The sequence below is a fragment of the Eretmochelys imbricata genome, chromosome 8, assembly GCF_965152235.1.
Source record: "Eretmochelys imbricata isolate rEreImb1 chromosome 8, rEreImb1.hap1, whole genome shotgun sequence".
NCBI classification, from domain to species: Eukaryota; Metazoa; Chordata; order Testudines; family Cheloniidae; genus Eretmochelys; species Eretmochelys imbricata.
Window position 1 is genome coordinate 87529243 of NC_135579.1, and position 23494 is coordinate 87552736.

The following is a 23494-nucleotide window of genomic DNA, read 5'->3' on the forward strand; positions in this document are numbered from 1 at the left end:
ACTGTTGCCAGAGATTTTTCCCTTATTGGCTTAGTCCTTTCAATATGAAAGGCGAGGGCCCGCCTAAAGTCCAACACATGAAGCCAACATTCCTCAGCAGACTCATGAGGTTTGGGGAAAAAGACAGGTAGAAAAATGACTTGGTTATTGTGGAATTGTGACATCACCTTTGGTAGAAAGGCTGGATAGGGACGCAGTTGTACCTTGTCCTTGAAGGACACCATGTAAGGAGGTGCCAACGTAAGGGCTTTGATCTCAGAAATCCTTTTGGCCAAGGTGATAGCCACCAGGAAGGTGACCTTCCAGGAGAGAAGCAGTAGGGAGCACGATGCTAACAACTCAAAGGGGGCCCCGGTGAGCCTTGACAGGACAAGGTTTAAGTCCTAAGGGGGGGCTCGCAAACTTGAGGATAGAGTTTTTCCAGCCCCTTGAGAAACTGGACCATCAACTCGTGAGAAAATACCGTTCACTGGAGGGTGGAAGGCTGAAATGGCTGTCAAATGAACCTTAATAGATGCAAGAGCCAGACCTTGCTGCTTTAGGTGAGCCAGATAGGCTGCAGGGAAGATCAGAAGGGAGAGAGATTCCATTCCAAGGCCCAACAACAGAAACATTTCCAATAGGCTAAGTAGGTAGCCTTGGTGGAAGCTTTCTATCGCTTAGCAAGACCTGTCGAACTTGACCTGAGCAGGCCAGTTCCTTGGAGTTCAGCCACGCAGCATCCATGCCACCAGGAACAGGGAGGCAAGGTTTGGGTGAAGCAACCTGACGTGGTCTTCTGAGATCAAGTCTGGGCAGAGTGGGAGCGTGAGTGCGGCTGCCACCGAGAGGCCTAGAAATATGCCAAGCCAATGGTGGTGTGCTATCAGGATAACCCTCACCTTGCCCGATTTGATTTTTAGGAGAACCTTGTGAACCCAGGTGATTGGAGGAAAGGTGTACAGTAGATGGTCTGCTCACTAGAGCAGGAAGGCATTGGAGCAGGAGCTGTGCAGCAAGCAGAACTAATGGCATTTCCTGTTCTGCTTGGTGGTGAAGAGGTCAACCTGGGAAGGCCTCCATCTCTGGAAGATGACACTGCCGACCTCCGGGTGAAGAGACTACCTGCAGTGAGAGGAAAAGACTCCACTGAGGTGATCTGCTGGTATGTTTCAGGCTCCGGGAGATGCATCGCCTCAAGCTGAATGGTATGTTTCAAGCAGAAGTCTGACATCCAGAAGACAGAAGACAGCACGAGGCTGAAGATCAAGCCGCTCCCTGCTTGTTGGTATAAAGCATGGATGCGGTGTTGTCTGTCAAGACCTGCACCACTTGGTCTGAGATGTGGGGAAGTAACACTTGGCAAGCTAAGCGTACCGCCCTGAGTTACCTGACGTTTATATGTAGGAAGAGTTCTTCTTGGGACTAGAGCCCTGGGTCCTGAGGTTGCAGAGGTGGGCTCCACACCCTATGTCTGATGTGTCCAAGACTAAAGTGACTGAGAGTTAAGGGGCAGTAAAGGGTACCCTCTTCATTACTGATCCTTGGTCTTTCCACCAGGTCATGGAAGATAGGACTGGAAGTGGGACTGTGAGCACTGAATCTAAATGGTGCCTACTTAGGGAGTAGACTGATGCCAGCCACATCTAGAGAGGGCTGAAGTGCATACTGTACCAGCAGGCTTGGGATGAGTCAAGCACTTCCCCGATGAACTCTATCCTCTGAACCAGGACCAGAGCTGACTTTTCCTTGTTTATCAGCAGGCCCAGTGCCTGGAATGTGGCCCAGACTGTACTGATGCTGTGCTGTACCTGAGCCTGTGACCAACCTTTGATCTCCTTGGAGCTTGAGGAAGACTGATATACTACTACTGCCATACACTTTGTGAAGACCCATGGGGCTGCCAATAGGTCAAATGGAAGACTGGTGAATTGGTAGCAGCATTGACCCACTACAAACCTGAAAAATTCTGTGGCCATGGAAGATAGACATGTGAAAATAAACGTCCTTTAAGTTGAGGGCAGCGTACCAGTTTCCTGGATCCAGGGAGGAAATGATGGGAGACCAAGGAGACCATACAGAACCTTAGTTAACTGAGATATCTGTTGAGATGATGCAGGCCCATGATAGGCTGTAGACCCCCTTTGGTATTAGGAAACACTGGGAGTAAAATCCCTTCCTTCTCAAGTCTCGGGGACCTTCCTTTATGGCCCCCACACATAGGAAGGATTGCACCTCCTGGGCGACTAGTTGCTCATGAGAAGAGTCCCTGAGGAGGGACTGGGTTGGGAGGGAGGGGTGGACACAAACTGGAGGATGTAACCGACTGTTACAGTACTGAGGGCCCAGTGGTCCAATGTTATACATGACCACGCTGTGCTGAAGGGTGACAAGATGGTCCAAAAACAAAAGAGGGCTGGATCCAGAGCTGAGACTGGTATAATGCCACTGGGCACACCTTCAAAAGGCCTGGTTGGCCCTACCGGGATACCTATGAGAGCTCAACTGGGAGACGGAAGTGGACGGGAGGGGTTGGCAATGCTTGTAACCTTTCCCTTTTCTTATTTGGGGAGGTGCCACAAATTTGGAAGGCTGCTGGGGTTTAAAGTGCTTTCGGGATGCTGACAGTGTATCAAGTCCTAAGGTCGGCAGGGCAGCCCTCGTGTCCTTTAGGCAGTGAAACTTTGAGTCTCTGCTCCGAAAACAGGGAGGAGTCTTCAAAGAGTAGATCCTGTTGAACCTTGTGAGGGAGGTCCAAGGACTGGAGCCATGAACAATGCCTCATGGTGATTGCAGACACCATAGTCCTTGCAGCTGAGTCTGCTGCATCCAGAGCCACCTGGAGGGAGATCCTCGCCACAATCTTGATCTCCTCCAAGACTGCTATGAACTCCTGTCTCGACTCCTGCAGGAGGGAGTCCCTAAATTTGGACAATGAGTCCTATAGATTAAAATCATACCTCCCTAGCAAAGCCTGCTTTGGAAATATGTAACTGGAGGCTGCCTGTTGAATAAACTTTCTGCCCAAAAAGGTCTAGTCTTTTGGCATCTTTATTCTTAGGGCTGGCACTCAAATAACCCTGCCTGTCCCGTTCATTTCCTGCTGACACTATCAGGGACCCCCAGGTACATATTATTTCTTCTCTGCCCTCTTTGAGATGCGGGGCAGAGAAGATCAGGTTTGCCACAGCGTTTTGACTGGCCTCATCACCATTTCATTGATGGGCAATACCACTTTGGAGGGGGCAGTTGCCACCAGGATGTTGATCAGGCTGTGTGCTGACTCCTTAAGCTCCTCAGTCTCCAGACCCGGGTTCACAGTGACTCTTTTAAGGAGGTCTTGGTGGGCCCTGATATTGTTCCGAGAGAGTAACTTACTGTGTCCTGCCACAGCTTCAGCTGCGAATGATGAAGAAGGGGGAGCTTCCTCCTCCTCCTCTGCCTCCACTACGTTCATTGGGATCAGTACCAGAATCAGGGTCTGGTGCCAAGCAGCTAGGGCTGGTAGTGCATCTCTCTGAAGCCACTGAGTGTGAGTGGTGAGAAGGGGGTGCCGGTACCAGCGAATACTCCCGGGGTTCCAATATGGCCACTGCATTGGCCCTTGGCTTGCTTGCCATCTGCCAGCCAGAGGACCAGTACCAAAAGTCTGGTGGGTACTGGTGGAAGATTTTGGTGGGGCAAAGGATTTCCCTTTGGACTACGAAGAAGATTCTTCCTGTGGTGACCATAGTGAAGCAGAACCCGCTTCTGCCACCAGGCGGTCCCAGCAGTCTGGGGATCAGTGGCAGATCAGTGACCCTTGTGCCAGGATCATGGAAGGCTTGCTCCTAGAGGGAGCCAAGGTGGTCAGTCCCGGGAAGGAGCTCTGTGCTTCCTGCTCCCCCTGTTCCTGGACGCCTTGGCTGCTGGTGGTCCCTGCAGGGTTGGCAGAATCAGGAGAGACAGCAGGTCCTTTGCTGCCTGGAACGCCTCCGGTGTCGAAGGAAGCCTAGCACAACAGCTGCTTCCAGTACTCGGCGATAGGTCCCAAGCTGGACTCAGCGCTCTAGTCCATTCCCCACTTATCCCTCTTCTGCACAAGAGAGCACCCTCTCTCAGTGTTTGTTATGCTTCTTCCTCAGCATCAGAGATGGAGAACAGTGCCAGGAAGAGCACAGTGCCAGTGGAGCACTTTGAACGAATGTCGAAGTGCTTGGCACCGATTTAGAATGGCTTGGTTCCGAAAATTGTCTGAGGGCCACCTCCAGGAGAATGGCCTTCAGTCAAATGTCCCTGTCTTTTCTAGTGTGAGGTCTGAAGTCCCTGCAGATCTGGCACTTATCTTTATCATAAGATTCCTCCAGACGCTTTAGACACTGGCATTGGCTTGTCGCAAGAGGCACACGTCTTGAAGCCTGAGGCATGCCCAGTCCCTGGGGTGAAAAGTCCCTCAATGACAGGGACAACTATTTACACGACTATATATGTTAACTCTAAAAACTATATACACTAACTACGGTAACTACATTAAGAATAAATGAGAAAGTTCAAACAACTGGAAAGAGACCTTGCCACAGCAAGAAGCATCATTCCAGTAACCATCATAGGTGGTAAGAAGGAACCGAGAGTGTGTGCGGCTGGCGGTGCCCCTTGTATCGGCGCATTGTCACATGACTCCAGAAGGTGCTAGAGATGGCCCTATGGAAACCACTAAGGGAAAAATCTCCGGCAACAGTGCACACGGCATGCACACAACTAGCATAGAATGGCCATGAGCAAATTAAAGAAGAAACTCAGAATTTGACAGTCAGGTAACAAGGGCATGAATGGAAATTAGTAGTGCATACTGCAGGGAAAACAGTCCCCTCCTTTTTCATGAGTGATAATATTTGGTCTCAAACACTCTCTGCAAGTTTAAAAACTAAAAACATGTTACCATGGCATTTGTGTATGAGAACTTGTCCACAATATATAAAGCAAGAAAAAGTGAAGGCTAACTAGTTACCTTAACTTTTCCTGCATTTTCCTCCGCTTCCTTTTTCTCTTCAAATTCAAAGGCTACCGTCATCCGTTGCTGTCGCTGCTCCTCCCATAAAGTAGGGTTAAAGCTATCGCTGTCTGACTGGAAATCTACAGTTAAAATTCAGGTAATATCTTCGTAAAACTGCTTTGTAACAGAATGTGTAATTAGTGCACCAAGCAAAACAAATGAAACGTAGTTTAAACGCTAAACAACAAAAATGTTTGTTGTGCTGAGGCCTGCACCTTGGGTTTCACACTTAAACCATCCAAAGGGTGTGAAAAGTGATAAAAATTTGTCACAACCTATAAACAAGTGGCATAATTTTTAATGTAATAAGGTTAAGTTGAAAGGGGTGGTGCAAACTGGTTGTGTTTGAACTAAATATTGTCAATTATGGGATTTCAAGACTCCTAGTGAGGTCACAGGATTGCTTTAGCAGAAGGTTAAGATGTATCCCATCTTACTGTAGTTTAGGTCAGAATAGGGAGGATGGGAAAGTGGTGGAAACTCACTAGATGAGTGCCTCCTGCTACCAGATGTATGAAAGAGCACTGGCCATCCTCCTGTCTAATGTAAGTATCAGACAAAATTCTGCCTTTCATTGGCCCCAGGCAACCCTAATGAAGTGAATTCAGGGGGTTTACACAGTGTGTCGGAAGGTATAATGCTGATACTCCCCACCCCAAAAAAAGAAAAGGGAGAACAAATCTCAATCTCACTCTAGAATCCAGAAAAGGACTTAGATTTAACATACAAAAAGAGTCTGTTTAGAATCTTTCAGTATGACTGAATATATACTGCCTTGTATACACTGTTTGTTACATAAACAACTGTAGCCATTCTCATCCACAGAACCATGGTTTCAATATTTAAAAATATACTCCCCACTTTCTCACCAGGATTTAAATAAGCATTATAAACATGTTTTTGCTTTTGTAATAAATTGCTGACAGTATTTTACCTTCATCTCCACGGGGTTGCTGGGGAAACATGTAGTTAGTCAGTACTCTTTGCTTTGTTTCTGGATGAGCCTCAGTTTGCAGAGGGATAAGAGCCTTGGACTATAAAGAAAAGAAGAAAGATTGTTTATAAGAATTCCAAGAAAATCAGATTTTATGATCTGATAAATAGAAAATATAAAAAAGAAAGTAAGAATTGGGTCCTTGGTCTAAATGAAATTGTTCTTGCAGTTGCTGACTGAAAAAACATATTATTCTGATGGAGAATTTTTTTCTTCTATTCCTCACTCTTATTACATGTATAACATTCCTCCTGACTTCAATAGGAATATTTCTAGTGTAAGGAAAACAGAGTCTGACACACTGTAGTGACTGAGTGAAATGAGAAGCAGAGGAGGGTGGGAAGGGGAACAGTGTACGCACCGAGTGTCTGATTCTAATCTTATTCACGGTTGGGTAAACCAGGAGTAATTCCACTGAAGGCAGTAGAGTTACAGTGGTATAAAACTGGTGCAAGTGACTAGAGATTGTGTTCTAAGTATTCAATAAGTATTATGATGATACTGGTATATTTTAATTAAATTAATGCAAATTAATCTATGATCTCTTGTAGAGAAGTCCAATAAGTTGAAGAAAATAATGTGTCCTTAAAAGAATATAGGCTCTCAGTTGGTGTACAAGCTAGATGGGCTCTTAAACAGGTACTCAATTGTCCACATTAACTTTTCATTTTATTTTGGGGTGACATTTCTATGTTTGTAAGGGGTAACATTCTACTGATCAGTTTTTGACAGGTAGGAATAGGAAGGAGAAGAGAGAGAAGGCTCTAGTTTACTGCATTGATGTCCACTCATTGTTTCCCACCCTCCTCCCATCAGTTTGTTTGTTTGCTTGCTTGCTTTTTATATTCAGCTATATATAGATGTCATTTAAAATTCTGAAAATTAGCTATATGAGTAAAAATAACGTTAAGAATGAGTAAAATTACTTGGTATAAACAATAAATCTCCTTATTTGATTAAATTTGTTCTTATGGTGAGCAAAGTGTCTTGCTGAACTATTTATTAATTATTTAATTATTTATTTATTAAACGTGAGTCAGCAATATATATACTCTATGTTTGTTGGGAGAGGAACATCTTAGGCCCCAATCCTGCAACTGACTCAGCACAAACAGACCTCCGTGTCTGTGCTAAACCTCACTGAAGTCAACAGTATTCAGTATTGGTACAGGAGTTCTCCCACATAGGGTATGTCTACACTGCAATGTAAGCCCAGGGTTAGCGTGACTTGAGTCAGCTGATCCACATTAGGGAACCCTGGGCTTGAGTGTCTACATTGTATTTTAACCCTACACTGAGACTTTTCTAACCCATGCTCGAACCTAGGACCCTGGCATCCACGCTGCAGTGCACAGGCCCGGCTTCAAGTAACCATATCCTAGAGTCCCTAGTATCCCCCCCCCCCAAAAAAAAATGTGGCTGCTCTAGCCCTAGGACCATGGTGCACTGTGAGAAAATGTTACTACCTGCCCTGTGTGTTACAGAAAGTTTGAAGCAGCTAGCTTTGCAACAGGCTTGACTGATTCACTCTCCATTGTAAACCCAGGAGGCTCTCTGATAGTGTGTTTGCAGATTGGTGATCAGAAGAGAATGGGTTAATGCTGACCTGAGCTGTTGCCGTTGGCAGAGTGGGGGAGGCTTCCATTTTCAATAGAGTGGACTGTAGATCGTTGGGATAGAGAGGACTAAGAAAGTTATCCTGTGGAATTTTGGGATACTTCCAGCTGACTCTTGGAACCTGAGTCAAGCGGGACTGTGTTTACACTGCAATTAAGCAATAGAGCTCAGACCCTGGGTCCTGGCTTAACTTGAGCTCAGATCATCCAGTCCTGCAGGGTCCTGAGACCCTAGGTCTGAGCCCTGTGTTAGCTCAATTGCAGTGTCGATACAAGGGGATTAAGCTTCAGCCTGGGCTCAAGCATGGGCTTACACTGCAGTGTAGACAGACAGTTGCAGGATCAGGGTCTCAGTGGCTTTTGCACACAAATAGAATAGATTAGTTTACAGTGAAAAGAAGTTTGGACCATGCAAAATTATACTGATCAGACCTGAACTCAAGAGGCAACAGTTATCTGCAATAACTATACAATTCTAGGGAGAAAAAGAAGAGGTTATTGAAGTTATTGCAATAATGGAAGTATCACTTTTAGCTACGTTGAATGTTTACTTTTTGTGAAAATTAAGTTCTCCTCCCATTATAATAACAGTTTAAATGCCTAAAATTGTGAATTCCTTTTTCTACGAACATTCGTAGTGGTCGAAACGACTTAATCTACAAATTGTAAATTGGTTGAATTGTTAAATTTCTGAGCACTAATGCTGGCTGCATAATTAGTTTAACAATAAATCCCCAAAAATACAGACAGTATTAACATATAAAGATGCCTGTTAACATTTTAACATTGGACCAAATCTAGGAGCACTCAAGAAACTCCAACAGAAGTTGATGAAAGTTTTCTCTAAAGAAGGACCAAGGACCCTCTTTGTGCATTCTTTATATGCCCCAAACTCCCATTGACTTTAATGGAAGTTTAGGCTATTCAAAGAGCGCAGGAATATAAGGATCAAGTGAAGACTACAAGATTTGGCATTTAGGACTTGACCAACATATTTTTTCTGGAACTCTGGGATCAGTAGTCTCATGTTAGTTACAGATTTTCACGCTATAGACGAATAATAAGACCCTGATCCTGCAAAAACTTATGAATGTTCTTAATTTTAAATGTACAAATAGTGCATAAATATTTGTAGGATCTGGGCTTAAGGTTGGTTGCTTGTCGTGGCTTAGCTGTGGCAAAAGTAAAAAAATTGAGAAGTTGTAATTTTGGGGCTTTTTTAAAAAGAAGAAAAATGGGAAATGGCACAGAGGACCAGAATTTCAGATGATGTAAATCTGTATAACTCTGTTGACTTCCACAGAGCTATGCTGATATCCATCAGCTGAGGATTAAGCCTAGAACACTTAAAGCCTAGAACACACAAAATATTATTGGCTCTGGTTGGAAACTTTTGTAATGAAACCTTTATTTAGAAGAAAACCAAGGGAAAAAAAATGCTTCATGAACTTTTGTGACCCCCACACTCCCGATTTTAGACAAGGATTAAAACGTTCAGAAGTGCCTAAAGTCCCTCAACACTAAGGAGATAAAAATCAATGGGAGTTAGGCTACTAAATACCTAAGTCAATTTTGACAATGGGACTTAGACACTTACTCTAGCTCTATTTACCATGTTTACTTTCTATTAGCAATGAATTAAATAGTTGTCATTGATAATTTAAAAGCATAGAAAGATAGCAAAACACCAAATGAGAGCCTCAAGTGTAAAAGTTAATGGAAGAAATCCCTCTTCCACATGAAGAGGTTAAAATGGGGAGAGAAGGAGTAAACAAAAACAGAGGAATAGATAGGGAATGGGAAGCCAGAAGACAAGAATGGAGGCACAGAAGGATTAAGGAATACAAAAGACAGAATATGCCCAGTATAAAATCCTTAGGCCCTTGTGTCCCAACACAGGCCACGAGTGATCCCATTCACTAGAGTCGTCTGTGAATACTCTTGGCCTTAACTTATTAATTTGGGTCAGGACATACAATTCCACCTGTTGAAAGCAGTAAATCCCTCAAAGGTGAGCTTTTCCAATTAATACCACAGCATTCAGCAGAACCTATATCTAGATCTGTAGCTAATACAGAGGACTGTATGGAAACTGTTGGGACTAAAAGCTTCATAAATCGAACAATAGTCTGTTAAAACATAGATTTTATCTATGGCCCTTACCAAGATATCTTGCTTTTTATTACTAATGAAAAGACATACATTAAAAGTTATTACCTGGTTGTCAGATAGCCACAAAGCTGCAAGTTCTTTAAGCTTAGTAAAAGTGAATGGTAAATTCTTCAGTCTGTAAACAACAATATTGGAACAACATGAATGTCTCATGTGTGCAACAGCCTCTTTTAAAGGGACATTGTCAAGATTTTTATACAATGTATTTCAGCTGGATCATACTGAAATTGGTGGCATTTTTCATTTTTGTTTTCTTTTTTGGTTTTAAAGAAAGATATTTTTATAAGGGATATTCTCATTGAATTATTGCATTTAAGAGCTAGAGCCACATGTTGAGCCTGAACAAACTGATAAAGTGCCTTTGAGATATTAAAGAACAATTGTCTTTGCCTTATTGTTAACATACGTATTGGTAGTTGTATGAACATTCTCCCCCTTGCACAATAAGAAGTTATTATTCGAATTTGCCTGGCATTATACAATATCAATAAAGATCAGACAACCAAAATAATGGCTCATAACACAGTATTTCTTGGAAAGTACTTGCGTTAAGGGGATTTGTTTATAGATACAACATACCATTTAGCATTTTAATTTTCTATTAGAATATATTCTGCAATAATATGAAACCCCTTTTTGAAGAGACACTATAATACAGTCATTATGATTTTTCCCATAAGACAAAATGAAATGTAACAATAAAACAAAAGTTCTAAACTGGAAAATGTAGTTGTATATGTGAACAGATATTTTCATGTAATATCAGTTAGCTCGATCTGCTAAAAGTGACCTGCAAAAGAAGGGTGGGAATGGGAAATTTTCTCTCCCTGTCCCCTTTTTTGTTTTCCTTTTCTTTTTTGCTTGTTTCTTTATGAAGCATAATAAAGGCCTGAAAGTTTTTGTCCCAGGCCCCACAGGAAGACAGACAAGACACCAGGAATGTGGTTTAACTAGCCTTTATTAAGTAACATATCTCAATAATTCATCCAGTGCAAATCATCCTTCCTTTGTAATCTGTACCACCTGGTGGACAGCTGCCATCAGCCCTCCATCTTGTCAACTTGTTCCCAGCACCATTGTTGATCTCCATCACCCTCCACTTGTAGAAAGGTTAATTGGGGGGTAGGTCAGAAAGAGGGGATTGTCTTCAGAGATTAGAGGCCCTAACCCCATTCCTTCTTTAGGAGGTGCTTTCTACTAATCCACTTCCAGTTTATGAGGAAACTATACCTTCTACTGAATGATTTCCTGCACTGAGCACCTGCCAAGTTACAACAAAATGAATTTTACAGCCTAACCTACCCTCTAGGTCCCGGGGAGGTGAAAAAACCCACACCACCCTGGCTAAACGGGCAGTGAGGACAAATATTTCCTCCCATCCCCCAAAAGGAAACTGGCATGAGGCCAACAACAAGGCCCCCAAACTGTGTACTACTCTAATCTCAAGTAGGGAAGGGAGCCTTTCTTTCTGGTGCAGAATTTATAAACTCTCCTGTTGTATCCACAGGAGCCATTAGACCCGGGGTGGGCAAACTACAGCCCATGGGCCACATCCGGCCCTCCAGCCAGTTTAAACCGGCCTTCGACCTCCTGCTGGGGAGCGGGGTCTAGGGCTTGCCCTGTTCCTGTGCTCCAGGCAGGGAGCAGGTTCGGAGGCCGCTTCCTGCATGCGTGCCGAGGCTCCCAGAAGCAGCAGCATGTCCCCACTCTGGTTCCTACGTTTTGGGGCAGCCAGGGGACTCTGTGCGCTGCCCTCGCCCCAAGCACCAGCCCCGCAGCTCCCATTGGCCAGTAACTGCAGTGAATGGGAGCTTCAGAGAGGCACCTGAGGACGAGGCATTGCACAGAGCCACCTGACCGCACCTCCCCATAGGAGCCAGAGGGGGGACATGCCACTGCTTCCAGGAGCTGCTTGAGGTAAGCACCACCCAAAGCCTGCACCCCTGACCCCCTCCCATGCCCCAAGCCCCTGCCCTGATCCCTCTCTTGAATCTCAACCCCCTGCCCCAGCCCAGAGACCCCCCCACACCCTGAACTCCTAATTTCTGGCCCCATCCCAGAGCCCGCAGTCCCATCCCAGAGCCCTCACCCCCTCCTGCACCCCAACCCAAATTTCGTGAGCATTCATGGCCCACCATACAATTTCCATACCCAGATGTGGCCCTCGGGCCAAAAGGTTTGCCCACCCCTGCATTAGACTTAGGCTTCATCTGTCTGTCCAACTAATCAGTCACAGAGCCCCCTCTCCTCAAGTCCGGGGGGGGGCTCTATAACTGATTAGTTGACTATCAAAATGAATGAAATTCCATTGCTAAATATGAATATATATTACCCCTGTGAGATAATCTCCAATTCCTGGTGTGTAAAATGGCTCTATGGACGGAAAAGTGTTATACATTTTAAATCCTATAATTAGTACCCACAAGAAAGGAAACAATGCCTAAACTATCTCAAATTTAGTTTTCACTACTTTGTTATCAGAAAAGTGGATCACAGATTAATTAATTACTACTTGAGACAAACTAATTCATGCACACAGCAATGCATGGCCAAATTTTCAAATTCAGAATTGGGTCTAAGAAAGTTTAGAGGGATCTGTAGCTAACATAGAATTTAATAAAAAGAATGAGGAGTACTTGTGGCACCTTAGAGACTAACAAATTTATTTGAGCATAAGCTTTCGTGGGCTAACGCCCACTTCATCAGATGCATGCAGTGGAAAATACAGTAGGAAGAGAGAGATAGATAGATAGATAGATAGATAGATAGAAAGAACATGAAAAAATGGGGGTTGCCATACCAACTCTAATGAGACTAATTGATTAAGGTGGGCTATTATCAGCAGGAGAAAAAAAACTTTTGTAGTGATAATCAAGATGGCCCATTTCAAATTTAAACCTTCTCCTGTGGCCCCCAGACAGTGCATGCTATACACATGTAGACTTCTTCCAGACCCATTTAAACTCCCTTTTATTTATCAAAATATAATTAGACGCCCCCTGTATCTTATTTATTGCCACAGCTTTGGCTCCCCATGCTTGAGTATAAGGGAACGTACACTGCTATACGTCTTGCATTGAGGAGACAGAGAGAGAACTGTAGTAAGAAAGGCTACTAACAGGAATGAGTAAGAATGTGTTGTATTTTAACTTACACACAGGTACACTTTTTTTTCTGGCTCCTCATGTGCACATTACATAAACTTACATCCCCTTACACTAATTCACATACTAGTAGGTAGGTGTGGGTAGGATTAAGGGAGTCTAATATAGTGTAAGTGTAAAAGGACCATAATTTGGTCTCAATTACACCACTGCAAATCCATTGACTTCAATGAGGTTGCACCAGTATGAATAAGAACAGAATTTTGTGTAGTGTACCATTTCATATATCACTTTTATTTAGTCTTTAGAGTCTCTGATATTTGGAAATAAATTTATGTGTTTTAGATGCAAACAGCAGCCTGTGTAAATAAACATATTCATGTTATCTGGTACATTTTTTTAATGCCAGATATCCAAATGACTTGTTTAGCCAAAATTAGGCCTTTCTGTACAATAAAAAAATGTATAGTATTCTGTCATAGCTAGAAAAAGACAGTTACCTTTTCCATACCTAGTGTTCTTTGAGATGTGTTGCTCATGTCCATTGCATATTAGGTGTGTGTGCTCGCCACATGCACTGGTGCTGGAAGTTTTCCCTCAGTAGTATCCATAGGGGACTGGCTCTGGCTCTGCAGTGGCACCACCGGTTCCCTCCACCTTCAGTTCCTTCTTGCCGGAAACTCCGACAGTGGGAAAGGAGGGCGGGTTGTGGAATGGACATGAGCAACACATCTCGAAGAACATCAATTTCAGAAAAGGTAATTGTCTTTTCTTCTTCAAGTGCTTGCTCATGGCCATTCCATATTAGGCGACTCCAAAAGCAGTACCCCTGGAGGTGGATAGGAGTTCACGGACGTGTAGATTGCAACACAGCTCTGCTGAACCCAGCATCGTCTCTGGCCTGCTGAGTGATGGCACAATGAGCGGTAAACGTGTGAACAGAGGACCACGTTGCAGATCTACAGGTGTCATGGATAGGAATGTGCACCAGGAAGGCCACCAAACATGCCTGCGCTCTCGTCGAGTGGGCTCTGACAATTGCCAGTGGCAGAACCCCCACCAGGTCGTAACAGGTCCTTATGCACCAGGTAATTGGTGCATAATTGGAAATCCTTTGTGAGGACACCGGGGGCCCCTTCATCCTATCCGCTGCAGTGATGAAGAGTTGAGTAGATTTTCAGAAAGGTTTAGTACGTTCTCAGTAGAAAGCCAAAGCCCTCCAGATGTCCAGGGCATGAAGATGCCTCTCCTCACTGGTCTTGTGCAGTTTGGGACAGAACACTGGGAGGAAGATGTTCTGGTTCATATGGAAAGTGGAAACCTTTGGCAGGAAAGGCGGGTGGGGTCGCAACTGAATCTTATCTTTGTAGAAGACTGTGTACAGAGGTTCTGAGGTCAAGGCTTTAATTTCAGAGACCAGTCTTGCCGATGTCACTGCCACCAGGAACGCGACCTTCCACAAGTGGAAAAGGGAGCAGGAACCCAGAGGCTCAAAGGGGGGTCAGTGAGCCTAGAGAGGATCAAGTTAGGATTCCACTGCGGGACAGGAGTCCATACCTGAAGGAAGAGTTTCTCAAGCCCTCTCAAAAATCTGACTGTCATATCATGGGAAAACACCGTCTGTCCTTGGATTGGCGGGTGAAAAGCGGAGATGGTCACTAGATGCACTCTAATGGAAGAGTGTGCCAGGCCCTGGTTCCTCAAATGGAGCAGGTAGTCCAGGACAGCCTGTATGGAAGAAAGCTGCGCTTGGATGCACAGTGGAAAAACCTCATCCACTTGGCCAGATAAGTCAGTCTGGTTGAGAGCTTCCCACTCTCCAGGAGGACCTGTTGGCCTCCTTCTAAACAGGTCTGTCACTCCGGGTTCAGCCATGCAGAATCCACTGTGGGAGGTGGAGGGACTCCAGGTTGGGTGTAGGAGCTGGCCATGGTCTTGTGACACAGGTCCGGGTGGTTGGGCAGAGGCCAAGGAGAGACCACTGACAACCTCATGAGCATGCCGAACCAATGTTGGCAAGCCCACGCTGGGGCGATCACGACAACCTGTGCTATGACTCTGTTGATCTTTGCCAGGGCCCTGCTGATGAACAGAATCGGAGGGAATGAGTACATCAGGTTCCAAGACCACAGCAAGAGGAAGGCATCGGAGAGGGAGCCCTTGCTCAGACCTTGCCGGGAGCAAAACCAGTGGCATTTTCTGTTCTGTCTGGTAGCAAATAGGTCCACTTGGGGAGTTCCCCACCTTTGGAAGCTCATGCAGGCTAGCTCTGGATGTGCCTCTTGGCAGAGAGTTGACAAGTGCACTCCCACTTGCCTGTTGATGTAGAACATCGAAGCTGTGTTGTCCGTCAGTACTCGTATCACCTTGCCCAACAGGTGGGGCAGGAAGACTCCACATGCCAGCTGGACTGCTCAGAGCTTTTTGAGCAGCTTATGTGCAACTTCGCCTCCTCCAGGGACCACATCCCTTGTGTCTGGAGGTCACTGAGATGCACACCCCAGCTGAGGTCCAAGGCGTCCGACACCAACTCGGATATAGTGAGAGAAGTTGTCGAATGGAACTCTCTCCAGGACTGTCCTGTGGTCGGTCCACCATTGCACCGAGGTAAGTATCACCTGGGGAATGTTAACAATCTTTTCCAGGGGGTCTCTGGACTGGGAATAGACTGTCCGCAGCCATTGTTGCAGGGGCCGCATTCGGAGCCTGGCATGGCGGACCACCATGCTGCCATGAGACCCAAGAGGTGCAGACAGACCCTGGCTGTAGTCAGAGGGAATGCAGAGACTTCCGCGATGAGGTTCGTCAACCTTTCCAGCGGCAGAAACACCCTGGCACAGGGTGAGTCGAGGACTGCTCCGATGAGCTCTATCCTCTGCACTGGCACTAACATCGACTTTTTGTTGTTTACCAGTAGGCCCAGACAGCGGCACATGGCCTGAAGCACCGCAACATCCCTTTGGACTTGAGACCTGGAGCTGCCATTGACAAGCCAGTCATTGAGGTTCGTGTGAATATGAATATCGCACCACCTGAGGTAAGCCGCTACCACCGACATGCACTTGGTAAACACTCTCGGTGCTGTCACCAGGCCAAATGGGAGGACCTCAAACTGGTAGTGGTGGGGCCCCACCATAAACCGGAGGAAGCGTCTGTGTCCTTGAAAGATCGCTATGTAGAAGTATGCATCCTTCAAGTCAAGGACGGCATACAGTCTCCCGGATCCAGGGAGGGGATAATAGAAACCAGGAAGACCATGCAGAACTTCGACTTCTTTAGGTACTTGTTGAGATCTCACAGGTCCAGGATGAGCTGTAGACTACGCTTGGCCTTTGGGATTAAGAAGTACCGGAAATAGAGCCCCTTGTTCCTGTACTCGAGAGGAACTTCTTCCACCCCACCCAGCTCTAGTAATCCCTTTACCTCCTGCACGAGGAGACTCTCGTGAGAGGGGTCCCTGAAGAGGGACGGGGAAGGTGGGTGGGAAGGGGGGGGTAGAAAGGAACTGGAGGGTATAACCCTGTTTCACTGTGCTGAGGACCCATCAGTCTGAGGTTATAGCCATCCATGCAGGGAGGAAGAGGGAAAGGCGGTTGGAGAACACAGAGAAGGATGGATCTGGGGAATAGTCTGGTAAGTTGCCCTTGGGCACACCCTCAAAACAATCATTTGGCCCCCTGCTTATTATAGGTCAAGCCCAACTGGGCAGAGGGTGGAGGTGGGTGGCTCAGGCGGTGTTTGTAGCCCTTGGCTTGTTTATGGGGCTGGTCCTGCCGAGGCTGACTCCCCTGGCCCTGCGGCTGCTGCGGTTTGAACCGCTTATGCACTGGGGTTGGGACATAGAGACCCAGGGTTTATAGGGTGGTGCAGGAGTCCTTGAAGCCATGCAACTTGCTGTCTGTTTGCTCCACAAATAGGGCCAACTGTCGAAGGACAGGTCCTGCACTGACTGCTGAGCCTCTGTGGACAACCCAGAGAGGAGCAGTCAAGAGGCTCACCGCATAGAGATAGCGGAAGCCATGGTGAGGACAGCAGCATCCACAGTGTCTGACGCCACTTGGAGGGCCTCCCTGGCCACAGTCTTGCCCTCATCAAGGATCACTCGGAACTCCTTCTTGGACGCCTCTGGGAGCGACCCTACGAACTTGGCCATGGCTTGCCACATATTAAAGTCATATTGGCCAAGCAAGACTTTGTGGTTGGCCACTCTTAGCTGAAGGTTGGAATACGAATAAACCTTTCGCCCAAAAAGATCCAGCCTCCTGATGTCTTTATTTTTGGGGGTGGCCCTGGGTTGTCCCTGCCTCTCCTTGTGGTTAACTGCCTCGACCACAAGGGAACTAGGGGCTGGGTGGGAGTAAAAGTACTCATGCCCTTTGGTTGGCAAGAAGTACTTGCATTTGGCCCTTTTAGAGATAGGGGCCAGGGAAGGCGGGGTCTGTCACAGGGCATTAGTGATCTTAGAAACCCCTTCATGAAAGAGTAGAGCCACCTTGGCAGGAGCCAAGGAGCAGAGGATGTCAAACAGAGAGTTCGAGGGCTCTTCCAGTTCCTCTGCTTGAAGCCCCAGGTTAAAAGCAACCTTCTTCAAAGATTCCTGGTGCGCCTTGGTGTCATCCTGAGGGAATGGATGAGGGGGCCCATTCCCCCTCATGCCAGTGCTGTGGGAACCTCCACGTCCATTGGTGGTCCAGCAGCTTGCTCCCCTGGCTCCTCCTGAACCTTCAGGGTCCTATCCCCCAAAGTCTCCAGTACTGCAGGGGGACGGGATACTGAGACCGCTAGCCTCTCGGAGGCTCCCGACACTGATCGAGCAGCCTGGGAGAATCCTCAAGGGTTCTATGGGTACCATGGCGCCAGCCACTGCACTTGGGACCATGGGACAGATTTGATGTCGTCCGATGATGTCGTCTGCACTGTCGGTACTGGGGCTTGTCCTGCAGTCAGGGAATCCTGCTCTGAGCCGAAGCTACCAGCAGAGCGGTCGGTCTCTGGTGACCCAGATCAAGCTGAGCGGTGGCTCTTGTCTGACCGGTGCCGGCTGCTGCATCCCAAAGCCGACCTTATACCATGCCATGTGGGTGCCACTCCAGAGGGCGCCAGAGCCGATCCCCTACGGCTACTACTGAGGGAAAAACTTCCGGCACCAGTGCATGTGGCGAGCACACACACATAATATGGGATGGACATGAGTAAGCCCTCGAAGAAAATGTGGATCTGGAGCTCATTTGTGGGCTTGATCCTGCTCCCAATGAAGTTGATTTGCCACTGGGTTAATGGAAGCAGAATCAGGGCTTCGCTAACTGAAAGTTAAAGTTGGGAGGACTCATTTTTGGGAGGATTCATTTCTCCCGAGTCTCAGAGATCCAAATATAAAATCTAGCCTCAGATGCATCATGCTGATTTATGACACTCCCTGAAGGATAAGAGACTTGTGAACTAATAAATCTTACAGTGATTAGGACTAGCCAGAAAACAAGTATTCTGTTTTGTGAAAATTTCTGGAGGTTTCCAAATTTGTTTTCATTCTGCATCACAACAAAAAAGAAAGTAACTTGTACAGTAACTGGAGCTCTTTGAGATGTGTTGTCCATAAATATATATTTAACTCTTATTTGTGTGCATGCACTCCATGCGTTTGAGGTTGGAGTTTTTTGGCCAGCAGTGTCTGTGGGGGCTGCGCATGAGCCCTGAGTGCCCTCATACTTCCATACCGCAGGCAGAAAGGGTGATGTGGGACCAACTGCCACTAAGTCCCATCTCTACCACAGAATATAGTCCATAATAGTACTCTGAAGCAGAGGGGAAGAAGTGCAGGTTGTGGAATATATATACTGCATATGGACAACACACAAAAAACCCTCCAGATACTGTACTGTACAGATAAGTAACTTTTCTTTCTTCTTTGAGTATTCAGATATTTATTGTCCACTCTTGGTGAATCTCATGAGTTATTTAACTAAGATGATGGGTGCTCAGTTTCACTTAAAATAAACTATAAAACAGCTCTGCCATCAGAAGTGTCTGCTCTGGAAGCTTCCATTAATATGGCATAATGTCTGGTAAAAGTACATATGGAACCCCAGGTGGCAGCTTCACAGATGTCAACTATGGGAATGCTTCACAAAGAAGCAGTCAAGGCTGCCTGCACCCTAGTGGAATGGATTCTAAAATTATCTGGTGGATGTAATTTAGCTATTTCATAGAAGTGTCTAATACACCCCAAAACCCACTTAGATAATCTTTGGGTGAAAATAGGGTAGTCTTCTTTGCAAAGTATAAGAATAGCCGAGGAGAGCACCTAAAAGGTTTTATTCTCTGTAGGTAAAAGAGTAGATCCCTACATACACCAAGGCTATGTAGCTTAGCTTGGCCATTATTAGAAGGAGGTTTGTGAAAAAATGTAGGTAGATATATAACCTGATTTAAATGGAAGCTCAGCACTATTTTTAATATGAATTTATGGTGTTGCCTAAGAGATACCATGTCACAGTGGAAAACAGTATGGGAGGGGGATTCCCTATGAATGCTCCTATCTCACCAACTCTCATAGCTGATGTGACTTCTACAGGGAAGGAAATCTTCATGGATAGGCATGAGACCTGTCACTACACAATTAAGGTCCCATGTGGGGGTTGCATGTCTTATAGTTGGATGTCTTATAGATGGAAAAACTCTCTTTTGGGATTGGGAGTAATCTGAATATTGCTCTTTGGTATTGCTCTAAGGCAACAATCTATCACACAGGTAAGCTTAAGTGGATGGTGAGATAAATTGGGGTACCCAAGGAGACTGTCTGTGTCTCCATGTTAAGGCTCTTATAGTGTCTGAGGAATTCTCACTTGGTAAATGGTTGGTGAAATCTAATGATAGAACTCACAACCATTTGGGGGTTTGTGTCCTGCTCCATAAATGTCTACCATGAGGTTGGTACTCATGCTCTTGAGCCACTGCAGGCAGCCTGACAACTTCCATCCAGAAATTATGCTGTTAGATGTAGGGTGCATGAGCTGCGATGGAGGACGGCTCCTCCATTCTGGGACAACAGGTCTGAGTATAGCAAAAGTAGTTTCAGAGGACGTCTCAACAATTTCACCAGTTTGAGTACCAGAACTGCTAGGATAACAAACATTTCTTGTTTCTCTTTGTCACAAAAAGTCTATTGATGAATGACCCCTTTCCTTGAAAATCAGCTGAATTGTCCACTTGTGCTCTGATGAAAAGTGTCTGCTCAAAGAGGGAGAGAAAAGAGAGAAAGAGGGACGATCAGCGAGTTATCTCAAGAGGCTATACACAAATGCAAGAAGCCTGGGAAACAAGCAGGGAGAACTGGAAGTCCTGGCACAGTCAAGGAATTATAATGTGACTGGAATAACAGAGACTTGGTGGGATAACTCACATGACTGGAGTACTGGCATGGATGGATATAAACTGTTCAGGAAGGACAGGCAGGGCAGAAAAGGTGGGGGAGTTGCACTGTATGTAAGGGAGCAGTATGACTGCTCAGAGCTCAAGTATGAAACTGCAGAAAAACCTGAGTGTCTCTGGATTAAGTTTAGAAGTGTGAGCAACAAGGGTGATGTCATGGTGGCAATCTGCTATAGACCACTGGACCAGGGGGATGAGGTGGATGAGGCTTTCTTCCGGCAACTCACGGAAGTTACTAGATCGCAGGCCCTGGTTCTCATGGGAGACTTCAATCACCCTGATATCTGCTGGGAGAGCAATACAGCGGTGCACAGACAATCCAGGAAGTTTTTGGAAAGTGTAGGGGACAACTTCCTGGTGCAAGTGCTGGAGGAACCAACAAGGGGCAGAGCTCTTCTTGACCTGCTGCTCACAAAATGGGAAGAATTAGTAAGGGAAGCTAAAGTGGATGGGAACCTGGGAGGCAGTGACCATGAGATGGCCGAGTTCAGGATCCTGACACAGGAAAGAAAGGAGAGCAGCAGAATACGGACCCTGGACTTCAGAAAAGCAGACTTTGACTCCCTCAGGGAACTGACGGGCAGGATCCCCTGGGAGAATAACATGAGGGGGAAAGCAGTCCAGGAGAGCTGGCTGTATTTTAAAGAATCCTTATTGAGGTTACAGGGACAAACCATCCCTGTGTAGAAAGAATAGTAAATATGGCAGGCGACCAGCTTGGCTTAACAGTGACATCCTTGCTGATCTTAAGGACAAGAAAGAAGCTTACAAGAAGTGGAAGATTGGACAAATGACCAGGGATGAGTATAAAAATATTGCTCGGGCATGCAGGAGTGAAATCAGGAAGGCCAAATCACACTTGGAGTTGCAGCTAGCAAGAGATGTTAAGAGTAACAAGAAGGGTTTCTTCAGGTATGTTAGCAACAAGAAGAAAGTCAAGGAAAGTGTGGGCCCCTTACTGAATGAGGGAGGCAACCTACTGTCAGAGGATGTGGAAAAAGCTAATGTACTCAATGCTTTTTTTGCCTCTGTCTTCACGAACAAGGTCAGCTCCCAGACTACTGCTTTGGGCAGCACAGCATGGGGAGGAGGTGACCAGCCCTCTGTGGAAAAAGAAATGGTTCGAGACTATTTAGAAAAGCTGGATGAGCACAAGTCCATGGGGCCGGATGCGCTGCATCCGAGAGTGCTAAAGAAGTTGGCGGATGTGATTGCAGAGCAATTGGCCATTATCTTTGAAAACTCATGGCGATCGGGGGAAGTCCCAGACGACTGGAAAAAGGCTAATGGTAGTGCCCATCTTTAAAAAAGGGAAGAAGGAGGATCCTGGGAACTACAGGCCAGTCAGCCTCACCTCAGTCCCTGGAAAAATCATGGAGCAGGTCCTCAAGGAATCAATTCTGAAGCACTTAGAGGAGAGAAAAGTGATCAGGAACAGTCAGCATGGATTCACCAAGGGCAAGTCATGCCTGACTAGTCTAATTGCCTTCTATGACGAGATAACTGGCTCTGTGGATGAGGGGAAAGCAGTGGACGTGTTGTTCCTTGACTTTAGCAAAGCTTTTGACACGGTCTCCCACAGTATTCTTGCCAGTAAGTTAAAGAAGTATGGGCTGGATGAATGGACTATAAGGTGGATAGAAAGCTGGCTAGATTGTCGGGCTCAATGGGTAGTGATCAATGGCTCCATGTCTAGCTGGCAGCCGGTATCAAGTGGAGTGGCCCAAGGGTCAGTCCTCGGGCCGGTTTTGTTCAATATCTTCATAAATGATCTGGAGGATGGTGTGGATTGCACCCTCAGCAAGTTTGCAGATGACACTAAACTGGGAGGAGAGGTAAATACGCTGGAGAGTAGGGATAGGATACAGAGGGACCTAGACAAATTAGAGGATTGGGCCAAAAGAAATCTGATGAGGTTCAACAAGGACAAGTCCAGAGTCTTGCACTTAGGACGGAAGAATCCCATGCAATGCTACAGACTAGGGACCGAATGGCTCGGCAGCAGTTCTGCAGAAAAGGACCTAGGGGTTACAGTGGATGAGAAGCTGGATATGAGTCAACAGTGTGCCCTTATTGCCAAGAAGGCCAATGGTATTTTGAGATGTATATGTAGGGGCATTGCCAGCAGATCGAGGGGCGTGATCGTTCCCCTCTATTCGACATCGGTGAGGCCTCATCTGGAGTACTGTGTCCAGTTTTGGGCCCCACACTACAAGAAGGATATGGAAAAAATGGAAAGAGTCCAGCGGAGGGCAACAAAAATGGTTAGGGGGATGGAGCACATGACTTATGAGGAGGGGCTGAGGGAACTGGGATTGTTTAGTCTGCGGAAGAGAAGAATGAGGGGGGATTTGATAGCTGCTTTCAACTACCTGAAAGGGGGTTCCAAAGAGGATGGCTCTAGACTGTTCTCAGTGGTAGCTGATGACAGAACAAGGAGTAATGGTCTCAAGTTGCAGTGAGGGAGGTTTAGGTTGGATATTAGGAAAAACTTTTTCACTAGGAGGGTGGTGAAACACTGGAAAGCATTACCTAGGGAGGTGGTGGAATCTCCTTCCTTAGAAGTTTTTAAGGTCAGGCTTGACAAAGCCCTGGCTGGGATGATCTAGTTGGGGATTGGTCCTCCTTTGAGTAGGGGTTGGACTAGATGACCTCCTGAGGTCCCTTCCAACCCTGATATTCTATGATTCTGTGAAATTGTTCACCAGCATGTTCTGCAGATACAGAAGTTGAACTGCTGCAAGAGAGAGCTTGTGCTGAATACATTAATTCAGTAACTGAACTGCTTCTCAGCACAAAGGAGATGCTTGAGCCCCTACCTGCCTGCTTACATAAAACATGGCAGTTGTGCCATCTGTCATGATCTGAATGGACTGTTCTTGTATTAGAGGGAAGAACTCCAGGAAAGCTTTATGAACTGCTCTGAGCTCTAGAATATTCATTTGTGAGTGTGCCTTCTTGGGAGTCCATAATCCAGGAGCAAAGGGTCCATCACTATAGTTTTGGTTAGGAAGAGTTGGGGGAAGGGACTCCTATGCATACCTTGTTGGGGTCCTTCCACCAACTTGGCGAGAGAGAAAATGTTGCAGAACCATCAAAGGCATATCTAAATTATGCCTGCTTGGAATGTACACTAATTTTAGCCAGCTCTGCATGCAGCATAGATGTA

The 23494-nt window shown here is 46.0% G+C and overlaps 1 protein-coding gene across 3 annotated transcripts in view; it reads right to left on the bottom strand.

Moving 5' to 3' along the window:
* Positions 1-23494, bottom strand: part of LRRC7 (leucine rich repeat containing 7) — a 250821-nt gene that overhangs the window by 68953 nt on the left and 158374 nt on the right. For all 3 annotated transcript variants that reach the window (XM_077823907.1, XM_077823906.1, XM_077823904.1), the window contains exons 12-14: positions 9839-9908; positions 5946-6045; positions 4967-5091 (exon numbers count right to left, since the gene is read on the bottom strand). In XM_077823907.1, the coding sequence (XP_077680033.1) occupies positions 4967-5091; positions 5946-6045; positions 9839-9908 (295 nt within the window). The remainder of the gene's footprint in view (positions 1-4966; positions 5092-5945; positions 6046-9838; positions 9909-23494) is intronic.